General features: G+C 34.5%; 2 protein-coding genes and 1 pseudogene across 5 annotated transcripts; 1 reads left to right on the plus strand and 2 right to left on the minus strand.

Annotated features, from left to right (window-relative positions):
* Window position 1: 1 nt before the first annotated feature.
* On the minus strand, window positions 2-1,770 carry LOC104747114 (uncharacterized). Its single transcript, XM_010468686.3, has one exon. It carries the CDS (start codon window positions 1,768-1,770, stop codon window positions 61-63), a length of 1,710 nt encoding a protein of 569 aa, XP_010466988.2. The 3' UTR covers window positions 2-60.
* Window positions 1,771-2,038: 268 nt separating this feature from the next.
* On the minus strand, window positions 2,039-4,393 carry LOC104747116 (uncharacterized). 3 transcript variants are annotated; one of them, XR_015582094.1, is made up of 5 exons: window positions 4,118-4,305; window positions 3,174-4,015; window positions 2,929-3,008; window positions 2,516-2,857; window positions 2,039-2,441 (listed from the first exon to the last, which is right to left on the minus strand). XR_015582094.1 is itself a non-coding variant. In XM_010468687.3 (5 exons), the coding sequence occupies exons 2-5, from the start codon at window positions 3,937-3,939 to the stop codon at window positions 2,182-2,184; spliced, it is 1,371 nt and encodes a 456-aa protein (XP_010466989.1). In that variant the 5' UTR covers window positions 3,940-4,015; window positions 4,118-4,393; the 3' UTR covers window positions 2,039-2,181. The 3 variants fall into 3 exon arrangements, 2 of the variants coding, with proteins under 2 accessions (XP_010466989.1, XP_010466990.1); XM_010468687.3 differs by having other exon boundaries at window positions 2,516-2,780; window positions 4,118-4,393; XM_010468688.3 differs by having other exon boundaries at window positions 2,516-2,780; window positions 3,174-4,011; window positions 4,118-4,300.
* Window positions 4,394-7,134: 2,741 nt separating this feature from the next.
* LOC104747117 (putative fructokinase-7) lies at window positions 7,135-9,664 on the plus strand (annotated as a pseudogene). Its single transcript, XR_015582826.1, has 6 exons — window positions 7,135-8,206; window positions 8,328-8,540; window positions 8,622-8,819; window positions 8,919-9,059; window positions 9,147-9,261; window positions 9,346-9,664. The product of XR_015582826.1 is annotated as a putative fructokinase-7 (transcript).
* The last annotated feature ends 7,244 nt before the right edge of the window (window positions 9,665-16,908 follow it).

Below are 16,908 nucleotides of genomic sequence, written 5' to 3' on the forward strand. Positions count from 1 at the left end.
CTGGAAACAAGTGGTACAAGATGATTTCAAACAACAAACAAATGAAGAACCTAATGGGGATCAGGAAGTTGCAGCATTGCAAGTCCCAACTCCATCTTTGCAGTCGTTTGTAAGATCATTGAATGTTTCAATCTGCTTCTTGCCTCTCAAGAATACTTCTGTATCAACAGATGCTCTCATGTAACCATCAAATTCTACCGGGTTGCCTCCATTAAGCTTTGTAGTCTCTGAATACCACTCGCTGCTCTCGTCCCACAGATCTTTGTAGTCATAAAGAAAATGAGTGGCATACCTGTCTTTCAAAGGGTTGAAGGAGGATAACTCTTCTTCATTTGTTGCTATGTAGAGATTCCTTCCTTCTTCTACTTTGTCCTGCAAGGTCGACAAGAGAGTGCTCGGGGAAGTATCTGCTTCAAGATTAGGCCAAAGCTCCTTGTTTCTTGCTTTCTCTCCTCTCTCAATGTGTACTGCATCGTAGTCCCAGTTTAACCTCGATGCAATCGCAGAGACAATTTCCATCAACCTTCTTGATTTCCATAACAAATGCCACGGTCTTTTAACTACAGACTCTGCATCTCCTTTACAAACTCTGTACCAGTAATTGTCAGGTTCTACTGACCCAAACTTCCTCATGATCAACGTATCTTTTACACCAGCAAGCTTCATCGGAGTGACCTTAAAATCCTCCACGAGATGAAGGTTCAACCTATTCTTCTTCTTATGCAATTTCCCCCACTCTGCCCAAAACTGAACTTCATCCAACACAGAAGCCGCTTCTTTCAAATGCTCAAAATCAAAGTAAAACCGGAAGTCCTTCCCTTCCTCGTTCTGGCCAGACGATGTGTAGATAGAAGACAAACACAACGTCAAATCCATCACCAAAGTCCGGTTCAAATACTGAGCTTCCCCAAGTGCACACAAGAAACTCCACAGGAAATGGTTCATGCTCTTACACCTATCTCCTCCACCAACATAAACCAAGTATTTCCCACTTCTAAACGCGTTATCAGACTCAACCATAGGAAGTGAATCATTCACTACTTCACCAACAACAGGCAATGAGAAATCATCTTTCTTCCCACCCGTTTTCTCAAACCCGGCTTTCTGATTCTTCTTCCTCTTCCTCGCATTCAAACCCGAATGATACTCCCCAATCCCAACCACACTCAAACTACAATTCTCAGACTTGCCAATCACAAACCTCCTATAATCTTTATAAAAAGCAGCACTCTTCCCATCTCTAGGCCTATACCGCCACGCCATATCACAAGAATTCACACCTTCCCCAACCGCAGGCTTACCAAACTTATAAAAGTGAATGTCTTTAAACTGCTCAATCGTAGCTTTCATCATAAGATGAAACACTTCTTGATCTTTACAATCAATAGGAGCATTCACATCACATTCCAACTGATTACCCTCTTCCTCATTGGTCTCATTGCTATTGGCAGTGGTGGCTTCAACATCAGTTATGTTGATAAAAGCTGCAATCGCGGTTTGATTCGCCACCATGAAATCTTCGCCGGTTCTAACAACAGAGTCATCAGATCTCAACGTAGCGTTAGACGTGGAAGTGAGAAAAGTTGTGATTTTGTCAGATGGGTGGAAGAGAGGATCCTCTGGTTCGTAAGTAGCGGCGATGATGGTGAAGATTAGTACTCCGAAGACGAAGAGTGAGAAGCCTATGTTCCCGATTAAGTTGAGCGCGTTTTGACCTAAGTTTTCAGGACGGAACCCTCCGGTTCTTGAAATCGCAGGTCGGCCAAACATTTCTTCTTCTTCCGATACAGAACCAGAAGAGATTTAGAGCTACAGATCCTCAATGGTAGTACGTACTGTGCTTGCAGGGAGAAGTCCAGTGAAGTGAAGATCCACCGACAATGGCAGAATCGTAATTTTGTTGTGGTTTTTAGTGTATTTATTTCCCAATGGAACCACCAATCAGTGTTTTTATTCTTATTGCATTGGATAATGGTATTAATGCTAAACCAAAAGATATTGTAAAGATCAAGACTTTGGCTGACACCATTTCACAGTGTTTTGGATAAATCTAATGAAGAATTGAAAGAATAACACAGCTGTACATTGTAGTATTACTCAAAGATCTAAACAGGAGAACAAGAGTTTATGAGAGAAGAGAAACGTGAAAAAGAAAGTACTCAAGAGGGGAAGTTGTTTGGTTTAGAGCCTAAGGTAGCCTCTTCTTTCTTGGACTATGGTTGGTCTCTTCTGGAACGATCTTCTGTTTAGAGACCAGCTTCTTTTCATATCTCTAACACTCCACCAAGAAGCTATCCGACTATATAACGCTGGGAAACCGAAGCAGGACAACACTAGAGCCAGCATTATCAGACAGATGTACATCACGTTTCTAAATCCGTCTCCTAGCTCGGGTTTGTCTTGTCCCGTCCAAGGAACTCCTCCAACGTTCATCCCAAAAACTGGTTACAACAACAGGTTAGATAGTGATTTGAATGGAAAAGAGAGTGTTGGCTTTTTTGGTGTTTTGCTTTACCTCCGGTTATAATCGATAGAGGAAGGAATATGATGGAAAGAAAGGAGAGGTAGTAGAGCTTTCGGTTGATTTGCTCGGCTTGCCAGCTATCCAAACCAGCTTGGATTGCAGTGACACGGTTCGCAATGAAGCCTACATTCTCTTTTAAACGTCTTAACCGCCCAATCAACTCTTCCAAGGAGTTGATGTCTTCTGCCAGAAACCAAGGCTTCGTGGAACATTTCTCCTTCACTCTTGGAAATACTTGTTCCCCATGTGCAATCACCTGAGACTCAGAGAAATGTTTCACTCAGAGTAGAAACACGAAATGAAGCCAGAATCTTTTAAACCACCAAAAAGTTCCTGCAAAGACATGAAGTCACACCAAACAGTGTTCTGAAGAAAGCTCAAGGTTTGGTGATCTATAGCTCTACCTGCAAAAGACGCTGCAAGTTGAGATGCAATTTCGGGAACCTTCTATCATCCAACATTTGTTTCTTCATAGCAAATCCACCTATTGTCAAAAACGATTATTCATATGAAACCAACAACCAAATCAAATCCTTCACAAAAATTCCTTATCATGGTGCACAAAAAAATGGCAAATGCATGTTTTTAATTTGAGTCATATAGACTTTGGTAACAAAAATAGCTGTTGAAGAAGAGAGTGCTAGCTAACCTCTATCCATTTCGAGTTCCACCGCATCCAATTCAATCTCAAGTTTAGTAACAACATCCTGAAGCTGATCAACATGTGTGTCAATGATATGCACAACAAGATTCGAAACAGAAGTTGGGACAGGGTTATCAGCTTCCTCAGAATGGTTCATAGTCAGCAAGAATTCAAGAACATGCTCCTCTATCACAATCCCACTTCTTTCCTTCCTCTCACCACGGTAATACGAAGGGGAATCCACACTAGGAACTTCCGAGAGAAGCGATTGACCCATAGGCGAGAATCCTAACCTAGGAACTCGTCCTAAAGACACAGTAATCACAGAATTCTCAGTAATCCTAGCAGCAATCTTGAAGGTAAAGCTACTAGAAGCAGGACCAGGAGAGTTAACTCTAAAAACAAGTGCTCCATCAACATGCCCACAAAAGGGTCCATTACTAACAAGAGAAAGAATGTCTTGAAGCTTCAATGGTGGACACAAAGCATCAATAAGATGCTGAGCTGATTGAGAAAGTTTCTGATTCCCTTTAGGTAACTCAACATGATACCAACAAAACTCTTTCCCTGTTCCTTCAGCAAGATCCCATTCTTTGTTATAGTATTTGCCATCACCATCAAATATGTAAGCTCTTTGTCTCACCATTCCTGAGAATTGATGATGAGACCTAAACCTATTATGAGCGTCTCTACGAGGAACGCCACTTGTCAAAGACTCAAGATCTGTCTCATCTACTTCATCACCAATTCGATCTTGCTGCTGCTGCATCATTGACAAATCTTAACTTTTGAAATCAACCCACAAAGAAAAATAGAAACTTTGATCATCAAACTTGCGAATTCACTTCCTGAAACGAATTGGGTAGATGCAAAATCCCATGATCAGCAAATTAAACAACATTGTAAAATCCGGAAGAGACACAAATTGAGATCAAAAGGGATAAACTTACATGCAGGTGTGGGTGAGATCTAATTGAAGCTAGATCACCGGAGCTAATTAGACGAAGCTGTTGTGGAGGAGACTCAGACGCGTGAGAAGGATGAAACAGTTGAATCTGGGCGTTGACAAGAGAAACTAGTAGGAATCTGTCAGAGCCAATTTAATGGCACAGATTGGATCATACAATCTTTATGGCTTTTACTATTTTCCAATTCAATCACTATATATAAAATTATACAAAACTCATAATTATTAAGAAATTTTATTTAAATGTTTAAAAGTTTTTGTGAATTTTGAAATATTTAATGAAAATATTAAGACTAAATTTAGTGTGAAATTAGATAAAGTAATCATGCTGGTAAAGTTAATTTTCTGAATATGCTTTTGTTAAAAAAACTGACTCAACAAACTTTAAATAATAATTAATCTTAATTACTTGATAATTGCGTCATAAACAACAAAAGTCGATACTTATCTAGAGGAAAAACGACTTTTTCATACCCCGACAATAGCCCTGTGTTGAATTCATACATTTGACTATTAATCTGGCCTAAACATACATTAGGTTTATGAATATTTGAATTCCGTATCCCAACTTCGAAATCAATACCCCAAGTATAATTGTTGTGCCATAACATACAAAAACGTGTTTATCGACTAACTCTATTAAGCTTCCGTTTAACCGTTCTGACGTGGAATCCACGTGTGCACAGCGATCCAAACGACGTCGTTTTGGCTAAACAGAGAAACTAAAATTTCGACCAAAACGACCTTGTTTTGGTCAATTTCTCTCACAAAATCTCTCTTCCTCTATCCCGAAACTCTCTCACGGCAGAGGAACCCTAGAATTTGGGCGTTTTCAATTTCGCGTCGATCTGAAAGAGCTGCCTAAACACCTATTTTGGGCTGCCTAAACTACTTCAGATCGACTCGAAAATTAAAAATGCCCAAATTCTAGGGTTCCTACCTGCGAGAGAGAGTTTCGGGAGAGAGGAAGAGAGATTTTGTGAGAGAAATAAAAAACGACGTCTTTTTGGTCAAAATTTTAGTTTCTCTGTTTAGCCAAAACGACGTCGTTTTGATTGTTGTGCACACGGAAGCTTAACAGAGTTAGTCGATAAACACGTTTTTGTATGTTATGGCACAACAATTATACTTGGGGTATTGATTTCGATGTTGGGGTACGGAATTCAAATATTCATAAACATAATGTATGTTTAGGCCAAATCAATAGTCATATATATGAATTCAACACAGGGCTATTGTCGGGGTATGAAAAAGCCGTTTTTCCCTTATCTAGAATTGAATTTTTTTGACCGCATGTATATATCATCACTGTCATATTTTGAAGGCTAAATGAGCCACAAGAATCACTTTGGAAACAAACGTATTACGTATAAATAACTAAAATTGTCACATGAAGTGATCTTAGTGCAGTGGCCAAAGGTAAGTCTTTAATGTACAAAACACCATCATACCAGGGATCGAGTCCCGCTCCCTATTATGCAACCACTTCGGTTTCTAAACTAGACCAGGTAAGAGAGTGAGAGAGGATGTGTTGGTTCAAAACCATTTCACAATACCTAACTCCATCTTTCCTGATCCAACCAATTCCACATATACCTCATTTTCATTCTCCCAAAAGACATCTTGATTTTTCTTTAGAGAAATAGAAGAATTTTTTTAACATATCGAGTGTCTTCTTAGAAAGAAAAAAAATACTCAAGGAAAAAGTTGTGGTCTTTCTTTCATCCCATAACTCACCACTTTCACGAACAAGCATTTTGGCAAAATTGGTGATAATAAACTCAGTAAGGAACACCTGTTTTTATTGGAAGTCCATGAATAACCATACACTAGAAGAAAGAATTGTTGTGTATAGTTACGATTTAATTAGTAGATATTACATATTATTTATAGCAAAAAAATATTTGTTACAATTTTGCCACACATTAAATTAGTAATAATTTGGTTGTAGCAAATTTTCCCTCCATCACTAATTGTGGAAATTTGCTACCAATTTGGTACTAGTTAATTAGTAGCAAATAACTACTATTTATGATATTTGTCTGTCGCTATTTGTCACACATTAAGTCGAAAATATTCGTAGCAATTAGCTTCAAAACTAGCTTCAAAACGCCACACCATTACCGTCTCTAACTTGTGACAGTTGGATACCCATTGAGTCGTCTTAAACTTTTTATCATTTGTTACGCAAATGTTGTAACTAATTAGTTACAATTAGCTTCGTGTTCAGAGTGACACAAGTTGTCACAGTTGTTACAACTCATGTGCAGCAAATAATTTCGACTTTTTAATAAATTCATCCCTACAAACAGTTACGATTCCTCAGGGGCTACAAACATTTTTGTCACTAAATTAGTAGTAAATTTGCTACACTAATGTCTCGTCTCGTTTTGTGATTAACTTGCTACGAATACTAACTAATTTGCAACAAAATTTTTTTTACCATATTTTGTAACATTTTGTCACATTCTGAAGTTAAAATTTGCCATTAATTATTTTGTAGCTAAATTTCGTAACTATACAGAACAGTTATTCTAGTGATATGACAATTTAAGTTTAAAATAAAAAATAAAAAAATATAATTTCAACTATTAAATATTTTGAATTTTGAAATATCACAAAGAACTGATTTCACATATTGATGTTAATTATTATACAACAATTGATGTCGCAAAATAGATTGTTATAATACCATTACTGCCAACAAACAAAAAAAAATTCACAATGTTGTTATAGTATCTATATATAATAATAAGGGAAATTACCTAGAATATTGCATAAAAGTAGGTTTATTACTAGACTAACACGTTGAGATTTCTGTCTTACTAGAATAACACATAAAAGTTTGCAAATTATTTCTATACCTGAGTTGTGTGTTTTATTACGTTTTATGCCATTTCTAATTAAATTTGGTTGTAAAAAAAACCAGAATAATTCTTTCTAATTGATTCATCTTCTTCGACAAAATCATAGCATCCAAACATAAGAAATCATATTTTTGTTACAGATCTAGAGGTGAATTTTTTAAAAATTCCAAAATACTCATCTCTGCTTAAATTGATTCATTAGGTGTTTTTGGAGAGATTTGTTCAATATTCCTCCTATTTTTCTTCTTTTCCTTTTTTTCTCTCTCAACTGTTTGCCCTAGCCGTCACAAAAAAGTTTGCCCGATGACCAGCGATGGGTGGCTTCCAGAGCACCATCGTCGGTCCATTTCCTTTGTAGTTAAGTAGTTTCTCTTCTTGGTAGTTTGCTTTTGTTTTTCCTTTTATCAATCTCAACCTTTAGCTTTGTCGTCTCCGTCTTGTGGCGGATTGGGGTTGTTCTTAGATGGATCTATTCCCGGTGGCTCCGTCTTGCTTTTCCGATCTAGCTTTAGAGGATCTGGTTCCCGATCTGGTTTTTTTGTCTCGACATTCAGGTCTCTCGACTCTGTTCTCGTTGGATTGGGAGTGGTGGTGACCTGTTTGTTTTTCCGGCTGCTCTCAAGGTGGACCTGAAAAGTTTTGCTCTTGGATTCTGTTGGCTATTCGGTGGTGCTGCTTCGTCTGAGGTTTGTATTTAGTCAGCTTCTTGTTTCTTCGAGTTGGCTTTGATAATCCATTTCTTCTGCAATTACGGTTGTTTTGTCTTCGGGTTCTTCCTCTGTGTTGGTGTTGAGTGACATCTAGGGTTTGTGTCCAAAGCCCAGCTTTTTCTGTTGAATTGTTTCGGGTTTTCTCTAGGCCTTGTTTCAGTTACGGTGTGAAGCTGTCTCGATGGGAGAACATAAAAGGTTTTCATCATCTCTTTGAAGAAGCTGTTCTCGGGGCACTGTAACCTCGCCCAGCAAATGAAGATTCCGTCCTCCCCGCATCTTAAATAAATTCTTCCACTGGAGTATATAAACAGCTATAGCTCAGTGTCTTCCCGTGTAAAGGCTGAAGCACTTCAAGGAGTTATTGGGTTATGGATCATCTGAGAATGAATGGTGCATACTGGGGACTCACCATTCTGGACTTACTTGACAAGCTGGGCACTGTTTCTGAAGATGAAGTCGTTTCATGGATCATGACTTGCCAACATGAATCTGGTGTGTACTAGAGTACCATATCTGATCACCTTTCTATATTAGAAATTTGAAGAATCATTGAGGGATAAGAAAGATATGGAAATTGATGATGAGTTTTTGATCTTGTTTGGAAAAAAATTAGGTTGGTGATGATGAGTTTGGACGTATGTTAGCTGATATTCTAAGGCTGAACAATGTCGACAATTCTGGAATGAGATTTGATCACAATGCACGGACAGCTCTGGCCTTTGTCACTTTAAGAGCTGATGGAGAGAGGGAGTTTTTGTTCTTCAGGCACCCTAGTGCTGATATGCTTCTCTCGAAATCTGAGCTTGACAAGAACCTCATCCAAAAGGTAGATTAGATTTTTTAGTTACTTTGAACCACAAACCAAGATGAGAGACTTAAGTCCACTGGTTGTTTTGTTTGATTACAGGCCAAGATCTTTCATTACGGTTCCATCAGTTTGATTGAGGAGCCTTGCCGTTCGACTCAGCTTGCAGCTATGAAAATCGCTAAAGCTTCAGGGAGTCTCTTATCTTATGACCCGAATTTGAGATTGCCGTTGTGGCCATCAGAAGATGCTGCAAGGAAAGAGATCCTGAGTATTTGGAACTTAGCAGATGTGATAAAGGTATATATGATATTTTTTACTCCAAGTTAAGGTAGAAGATCAGATCATCATCCCTAGTAGTACTTGAACTGACACAAGTTTTGTCTAAGAGTTTCTCAGATCAGTGAGGACGAGATCACATTCTTGACTGGTGGAGATGATCCTTATGATGATGATGTGGTGTTGCAAAAGCTCTTTCATCCCAATCTCAAGCTTCTCGTTGTTTCAGAAGGACCTAAGGGCTGTAGATACTACACTCAGGTTTGCTTCTCTTTTAGAATAAACTTCTTCTTCCGTATCAAATCGATATTAGATTACTTATTCTTGTAGCTGTATATTTTCTTGCAGGAGTTTAAAGGTAGAGTTGGTGGAGTAAGTGAAGCCTGTTGATACAACCGGCGCAGGAGATGCATTCGGGAGCGGTCTGTTGAACAGCTTAGCTTCTGATCTCACTCTTCTCAAGGTACTTTTACTTACTCTATCTCTATCATTTTAACCTTCTGTGGTTTATAAACTAGACTGAATCTGACTCATTGTGAATTTGCAGGATGAGAAGAAACTAAGAGAGGCACTTCTATTCGCAAACACTTGTGGAGCCATTACAGTAATAGAGAGAGGAGCTATTCCTAGCATGGATGCTGTTCAAAACCTTCTATCATCTTCTTCTTCTCCTTCTCCTCGCTCCTAAAATGCTTCACGAGTCTCTCTCTCTTTTGAATGTATCAATTCATTACCTTTTTACTGTATTTTTGTCCTTTTTTCCCCAGTTTGTAGGAACTCAAAAATATTGTGTGTGTGTTTTTTAGTTTGTTGATCTCCCGGAGTTTTAGTATTGGGGTGGTTTTATGTTGAAGTTAGTTTCTAAATCTACAACTATAAGGAACAAACAATTCATATTTCTCATATTGTAAACTGCACACCATTTTTATGAACCGAGAACGACACACGACAAATCTCGTGAACCATTAATTTAAATTGTTAGTAAGTAATAGGTTAAGTACATTGGAGGAAGTAAAGATAGCTTAATACCAAGACTATGATGTCTCATAGCTTAATCAATGCAGCTATAGACATGTGATTAGATGCATAAGTTTGGTTAAAGGAAACCATACGTAATAATTCGGGAGCATGGGTTTGATCCAGAGACTGTTTTAGTGAATTCTCTAATGGTGCAAATCATTTATGCTGTCAATCTTCTCTAGTTCGGTTCAGTACCTATCTCCGAAACCCATGTAACTCACAAAGGAGTTGAACGTTTCCTTCTCCAAATTAAGCATTTGAGAACCGGTCTTTTAGTTCCGAGGTTGGAAGTTGATGGAGTTGTTAGCTTGGCATGGGCTTTAAATGGAGTCACCTTGTTTTATACTGTTGCAGATGAAAACCAAAGACCTCACAGGCAAATACATTAACTTATAATAGTAGTAGATTGATAGATTTTTGTCTTTATAAAACTTGGGGTTGTTTGTTCAACTGTGACATGTTTTTGCAGGGTTGTTGTTACAAATGTTGAATCAGATAGGAGGGATGATACCGTAGTGTTTACCGAAAAGGATTCCAGTTGCTGTGTAGACATAACGACCACAAAAGATGGCAAGTTTGTTACTATCAATTCGAACTCAAGGACTTCATCCGAGGAATGAAACCTGTTTTGAACTTTCAATTGCATTTGATTATATAGTCTCTATCATCCATATACTTTATGCTCAAGGTGATTTATCTAAATATTACCCTCTATAGTTAAAATGTAATTTTGTGTGGTTATTATTCATTAGCTTTCGGAAATATAATAAATAAATAAACAATTAAGAATTACATAGGTTGTTCTAGTAACATCTCTTACTTTTTCTAGTAACATCTCTTACTTGTTCCATTTCCGGTGAACAACAATGACAATATTAGCTAGGGTTGCAGAAGAAGATATGTTGAAGATGACTACAAAATTACAATAATATTGTTCATTAAAGCGGATTTATGGACCTACACTAAGCAAAAGAACGTTATGTACGTACACTAATCTCAAGAACATTATGTATGTATAAGTTCATATGTACGTAGACGTTTATATGTACGTACACGTTCGATTTTAGGTTTAATGAACCCGAAATTACCATAATATCCTCGTCTTCTACCTCTAACATACGACTGAAAACCCTAATTTCCCCTGCCTCACTTAATTTTTTCACGACTTATGTCTATTTTTTTGGTTTCACTTGTGGGGTTTTTACTCAACTATTATAGATTTTCGTCTCAACATCTGATTTCTAAATTAAAAACCTATAAAAAGTGAGTTATATAGATTTCCTAAACGATATCTTGCTCTTCCATGGATGAACCCAGAGGAAAGATTTAGGGAAGAACAACAAACCTGTTTAGATCTTCCTCCAATAAGTCTATCGCAACGCTATACTGTCTTTGCCAGCTCAAACAAATTCGTGTTATTCTGGTAAGACTTTACAGCTGTCAATCTTACTTACTAAATCTACCACGGACATGAAGCCTACCACAACACTACGAAAACTATTTCAAAAAACAAGCAAAGTATACCAAAAATATCTGTAAGGAGAGAAGGCTGTCGCAAAAATCTGTCGCAACATGCCATTAGTCTATCATAAATATCTTCCCACCCTTTTACGTTTCCCGCTAAACACGCTAAAAACAAAAGTCTATCATCAAAGGGAAATTCCTCTACCAACTTAATCTACCGAATCGATTTCATGTACGTCCACCGATAAGTGTACCAACACTACAACTAAGTGTACCATCTACAGTGACCGATAAGTGTACCAAGACTACAACTAAGTGTACCAAAAATATCTGACGTACACCTTTAATCAGTCCACGTGTATAAATCTACCATCAAAGGATCGGTAGACTTAGTCCCAACTTCCAATGTTTTTTTTCTTTTTCTAATGGCATTAGCCGTAATTACGTTTTTTCTCAACACTAGTTTCAGGGGTAGTATAGGTACAAGGTGTTAGTCTAGTCATTACAAACAATTGTATGTTGCTTTTGTAATAAGGAAGCTTTTATGCAATATTCTAGTAACTCACCCTAATAATAAACCTATTTTTAGAGGTCAATTTTAATATAATGGATAATATTGTTTTTCTTATCTCATTTAACGGTTTAGATTTGTTAATGATCCCAAGTCCCAACTGTTGTAAGGTTTTTTTATTCCAACGTGTTTATTGGTTGTATCCCCATCTTTCAATGTTCGCACCTATTATTTTTCATACATTTTTGTTTCACACCTTTTTGTTTTTATATATAAACTTTTATAGACCTTCAAAACAACTTTCAAGTTTTTATATTTTAGAGTATTATTTCAAAGTTTTAAGATAAAAAAAAATCAAAAAATTGTTTTCTTGATGTTGATTCATTTATCTTCGCTAAAAGTTGTAGTGTTTTATTTAACTTTTGTTTGGTATTGTTTTCCAACCGCATTAATCATTTCTTCAAGGTATTTTTGAGTTTTATTTAAATGAGTTTTTTTTTTGAAGCAAAATGTGAGACCAAAATGCCTAAGAATGTCAAAGTATTTTTTAAATATATATCTCCAAAATTTGGAGCTGAAAATTTGAGTTACTTTATAATAGCTAATTATGTTTGTTGATCATATAAAAGTCGGTTGGGTCAGTGAAAATAATCAAATTAGTATAGAAAAATAAAAATTTACAATGAATTGTCAATGTTGACTTTTATTTCAGAATTTCACATTTCTGTACGGGTCACTTTTCCTAGTAAATAATAATAAAAATATTTAAACTATAGATTAGTAGTGATGTAAAAAATATAATACTAAGTAGTAGCATACAGGCTAGTCCAGTCTTTGTGCTATGTGATCAGAAGAAATTAATTGTTCTTATTTATGAACATCCGCGGTTAATTAATGGCATCTCCAACAAACTCTTAAATTCTCAAATTTTGAGGTTTTTGGCATTCCAACAAATCATTAAGACCTCATCAAATTTAAGGTTTTGAATAGTGAAATTTGAGATTTTGAAGCTACTTTTTATTTTCAGTTTGGCTTCTATAATTATGTCTTTCACAAATAATGATAGAAAATTTAATTAAGAGAACTTAAGCACACTAAAATAAATTAAATAGAAAAACATATTTTGTAACATGAAAAATAAAGGTCACAAAATAAAATATAATATTAAAAACAAAGTTCACAAAAAAAGGAAAAATACATTAAATAAAGATCACACAAAATAAAAATACACTAAACAAACTTAACACAAATTAAAGCAAATTACTTATACACATAGATATTACATATATTACAAATTGTACCAAAATACTAGTATTCCAGTAAATCAGATCCTGAACCTCCAAAATCACAAAAATATTACAGAAATAATGTTTGATTAATTTGCTATTTCATATGTAACTTTGTAAAACTTATGTTTATGTGTTTTATTATTATATGTAATTTATATTACCATGTAACTTGTATTATGTATAGATTATGTGTTGTATGATAAAATAAATTATATTAGAGCATATACCCATTACTGCTGACTCTAGAGGAGAATTTGCCATTATCCAAAACGCTTATTGTTTCCCATTTCTTTCTCTGTCTCAGTGGGAAGAGAATATTGCAAAACTTACTAGCAGCGCTAGAGTATTGGTGGTTGATGATGGATGTGATGTTGAAGACCTGACATGTTTTGATTTTGTCATCAGTAGTTATGAAACAGTCAGGAGGAGCGTTGACAAAACCTTGGGTTGCCCACACTGCCACAAGCTACTTCGGTCTGTCAAGCCACAACATTTTTGCGATACCCATAAAGAGATACAAGGAAAAAAGCCAAAAACTATCGGGCCACTCCACTCAGTTGAGTGGGAAAGGATTTTTTTGGACGAGGGCCACCTCTTGGAAGGAGGAGACCAAGCCATTTTCTCCTTGAAAGCAAAGTATCGATGGGTTCTTACTAGTAGACTCGACTTTGACCAGCTTTATCCTGTGGTAAGTTATCCTTTGATGTTTGCTGCTCTTATAATGCAATTATATCCATTTTTGTGTTTGATTAGCCTATTTTATCTAACCATTAGATTGCTGAGTTTCTACTCGTTATCTCTTTTTGGGATTGAATGAATGGTAACAATTATGTTTGCAGAAAAAATGTCTATGATCAACTAATCAAGGTTGAAGAATTAGAAAAAAGTTAATTTGACATAATTAAATAAATAATAGAAAATTTTAAGCACAATAATCTATGAATCCTAAATAATTCAAAGATGAAAGTATATATTAAATAAAATAATCTAGAAATACTACAATAAATATTAAAATATTAGAAAAAAAGACGCATATATTAATTTTTTTTTGGTTAACATATTAATCTTACCTATTCAAAACTAAAAAAGGAGAAAGTAGGAGAAATTTTTGGTTTAAAAAATAAGAAAAGTTTACATTCCCATTAAATTTTTTTTACCAATAGAACAAAGTTGAAATAATTGTTTTTGAATAAATTTTTTTGTTAGATGAAAAATATGAGACGATCTTTGTTTATATAAAAGTTAGTATTTACAAAATTTATAATTAAATAATTAAGTGTATATTTTCCTTAATCTCAATTCTATTTTTTTCTGTATAATTAATAACTTAAAATGAAGAATAAGTAAATAATGTTATAATTTTTAATTTTATAAAATATATATATGACTCTTTATAATTATTTTAAAATTTTTTTAAATTTTGTAATTTTTTTAATAATTATCTTTTTATATTATTAATATTTTTTAAAACAATATATATATATATATTTGTAATATAAAATTCCTCTTATTAAATATTAACTTCTACACATATCAAAATCTGGCTAACTTTCAAAATCTAATTATATATAATAAGATGTAACATTACTATGTATTGATTATGTGTTGTATGATAAAATAAATTATATTGTGTGTTTTATAATAGGGAAAATCACATTTTAAACATTTAAAGTGTAACTGAGTAGCACTTTAAACCTGGAGAGAATTTCACTAACATTATAAACCTTTAAAATGATTTTACTAACACTTTGAACCTTCAAAATGATTTTACTAGCATTTTAAACCTTCAAACTAACTTTCATATTTGTACCGCCATAAAAATTAACAGAATAATAATATTCGTCAACGCGAAATAGTTAAACTATGTTGGTTTAATTTAAATATTAATTAGTTTTAGTTTTTATAAATAAATAAAAAGAGAAAAGGATAAATTTGTATTCATCTTCATTGTAGACAAAACTTTTAAAACGTCATTCTTCATATTATTAATCTTTTAAATAAATGCATTTCCTCTGGATTCTGATTAAATCGAATCACTTCTCATTGGAAACCAATGAATCTTCTAAATATGTTGTCGTCTTCAATTTTAGATTTATCAAATGTTTTAATCTTACCCCTGATTCTTCAATTTTTTTGCTTTGATATATTTTTTTGTTTTTAATTTTTTTTATCAACTGTAATAAATAATTAAATTAAATTAAACAAATATTTAAACGAAACCAGCATAGTTTAACTATTTTACGGATATTACTGTTCTGTCATTGTTAATGCCGGTGCAAACAAGAATGTTAGTTTTAAGATTTAAAGCATTAGTAAAATTATTTTAAAGGTTTATAGTGTTAATGAAATAATCGCAAGGTTTAAAGTGCTACTCAATGACATTTTGATGGTTTAAAATATGATTTTTCTTTTTATAATATACTAGGAAAGCGACCCGTGCGTTGCCGCACGGGGAGGTGAAATCCTAAATTGAAATTTAACATTTGTAATTCATCCTAAATTCTTTCTTTTCTCAATCAATTTGATCGTTTTCATTTCTTGCTATTGCTTTCTGCTGATTAAAAAGCCAAAGATTCATTTCAATGTTATTATATTTTATGTTGTCACACACAAAAGTTAGCCTTTTTTAGAGCTTGATTTACTATGAACATTACTTTTAACCATATATAAAAGTTCACTTATGTTTGTCTCCGACCATATGGTACTATATATTGGTATCCTTTCTTAATTTGCTATTAGAAATTGTCTTTGTTGTTGATCATTATCAATCGAAATACATATGAGGCTGTTTCTCTCTTGGTTTATTTACTATATCGAGAAAGTACTAAATGCCACTTGTCGAAGGAAGGTTGAAGATTAGGATCAGAGTAGATGGCTGGATTGAGTTTCGTTTCCCCTTCACTTTGATACGCGATTTCTCTTTCCACAGATTACTGATTCACAAATCACAATCAATATTTCGATGCTGTAAGCAAGTGGAGTTTGTATACAAATGATTTACTATGAACATTACTTTTAACCATATATAAAATTTCACTTATGCTTGTGGATGTTTTTTTCTCTCACTTTTAGATATGTACAAAACCGAGTTTTATATGACCGACCAATCAAACCTAATTGGTTAGTATAGAGTAACGCACATTCTTCAGCTACAACTTTTAGAGATATATATTTGGCTATAATGCTTTCAGTTCCATGCATGTTGGTCTCATGTTTTCCCTCAAAAGACCCCCTTCTTTCCTCCCTTTTAACGGGTTAATCTTGATTGCCTTATTTCCTACTAACACATTTGATACATGGATTTGTAATATTTGCTTCAGATCACATATTCCTCTTTGGAAAAGAAAAAAAATCAAGACGTAACAGACTAAGAATGCATATAGACAAAAACTTGTACACTCATCAGCTATTCAATCAAAGCAATTCAATTAAACTACAAAAGTTCAGAAAATTAAAAAAATATAGAACAGAGGATTTTATGTTGGTCTCTCCCAATCCATCCCATTCCACCGTGTCGGCTGCTCTCCATCCAGGCTGCATCCCCTTCTATTTGATTTCCCACTTATGTCTATGAATCGGTACCATCATGTTCTTCAATAAGCGACAGCGAAAACGAAGTCGATGTGGTGAAACAGGTGATAATAATATCTTACTTTTTGATGTTCTCTTCTTTATGTTAAACACTAATTTTATAAATTTCTTGCATTTTCTTTTTTTTTGGCAGATTCCACTCAAAGTAACTGTTATACATTATGTTTTTAAAAAGTTGTATATACAGATTAGAAAGTCATCAAAGACTAAATAAGTTACCTTTAGTAGATATTTT

This window comes from Camelina sativa, chromosome 15, assembly GCF_030686135.1.
Source record: "Camelina sativa cultivar CO46 ecotype springtype chromosome 15, ASM3068613v1".
NCBI lineage: Eukaryota > Viridiplantae > Streptophyta > Magnoliopsida > Brassicales > Brassicaceae > Camelina > Camelina sativa.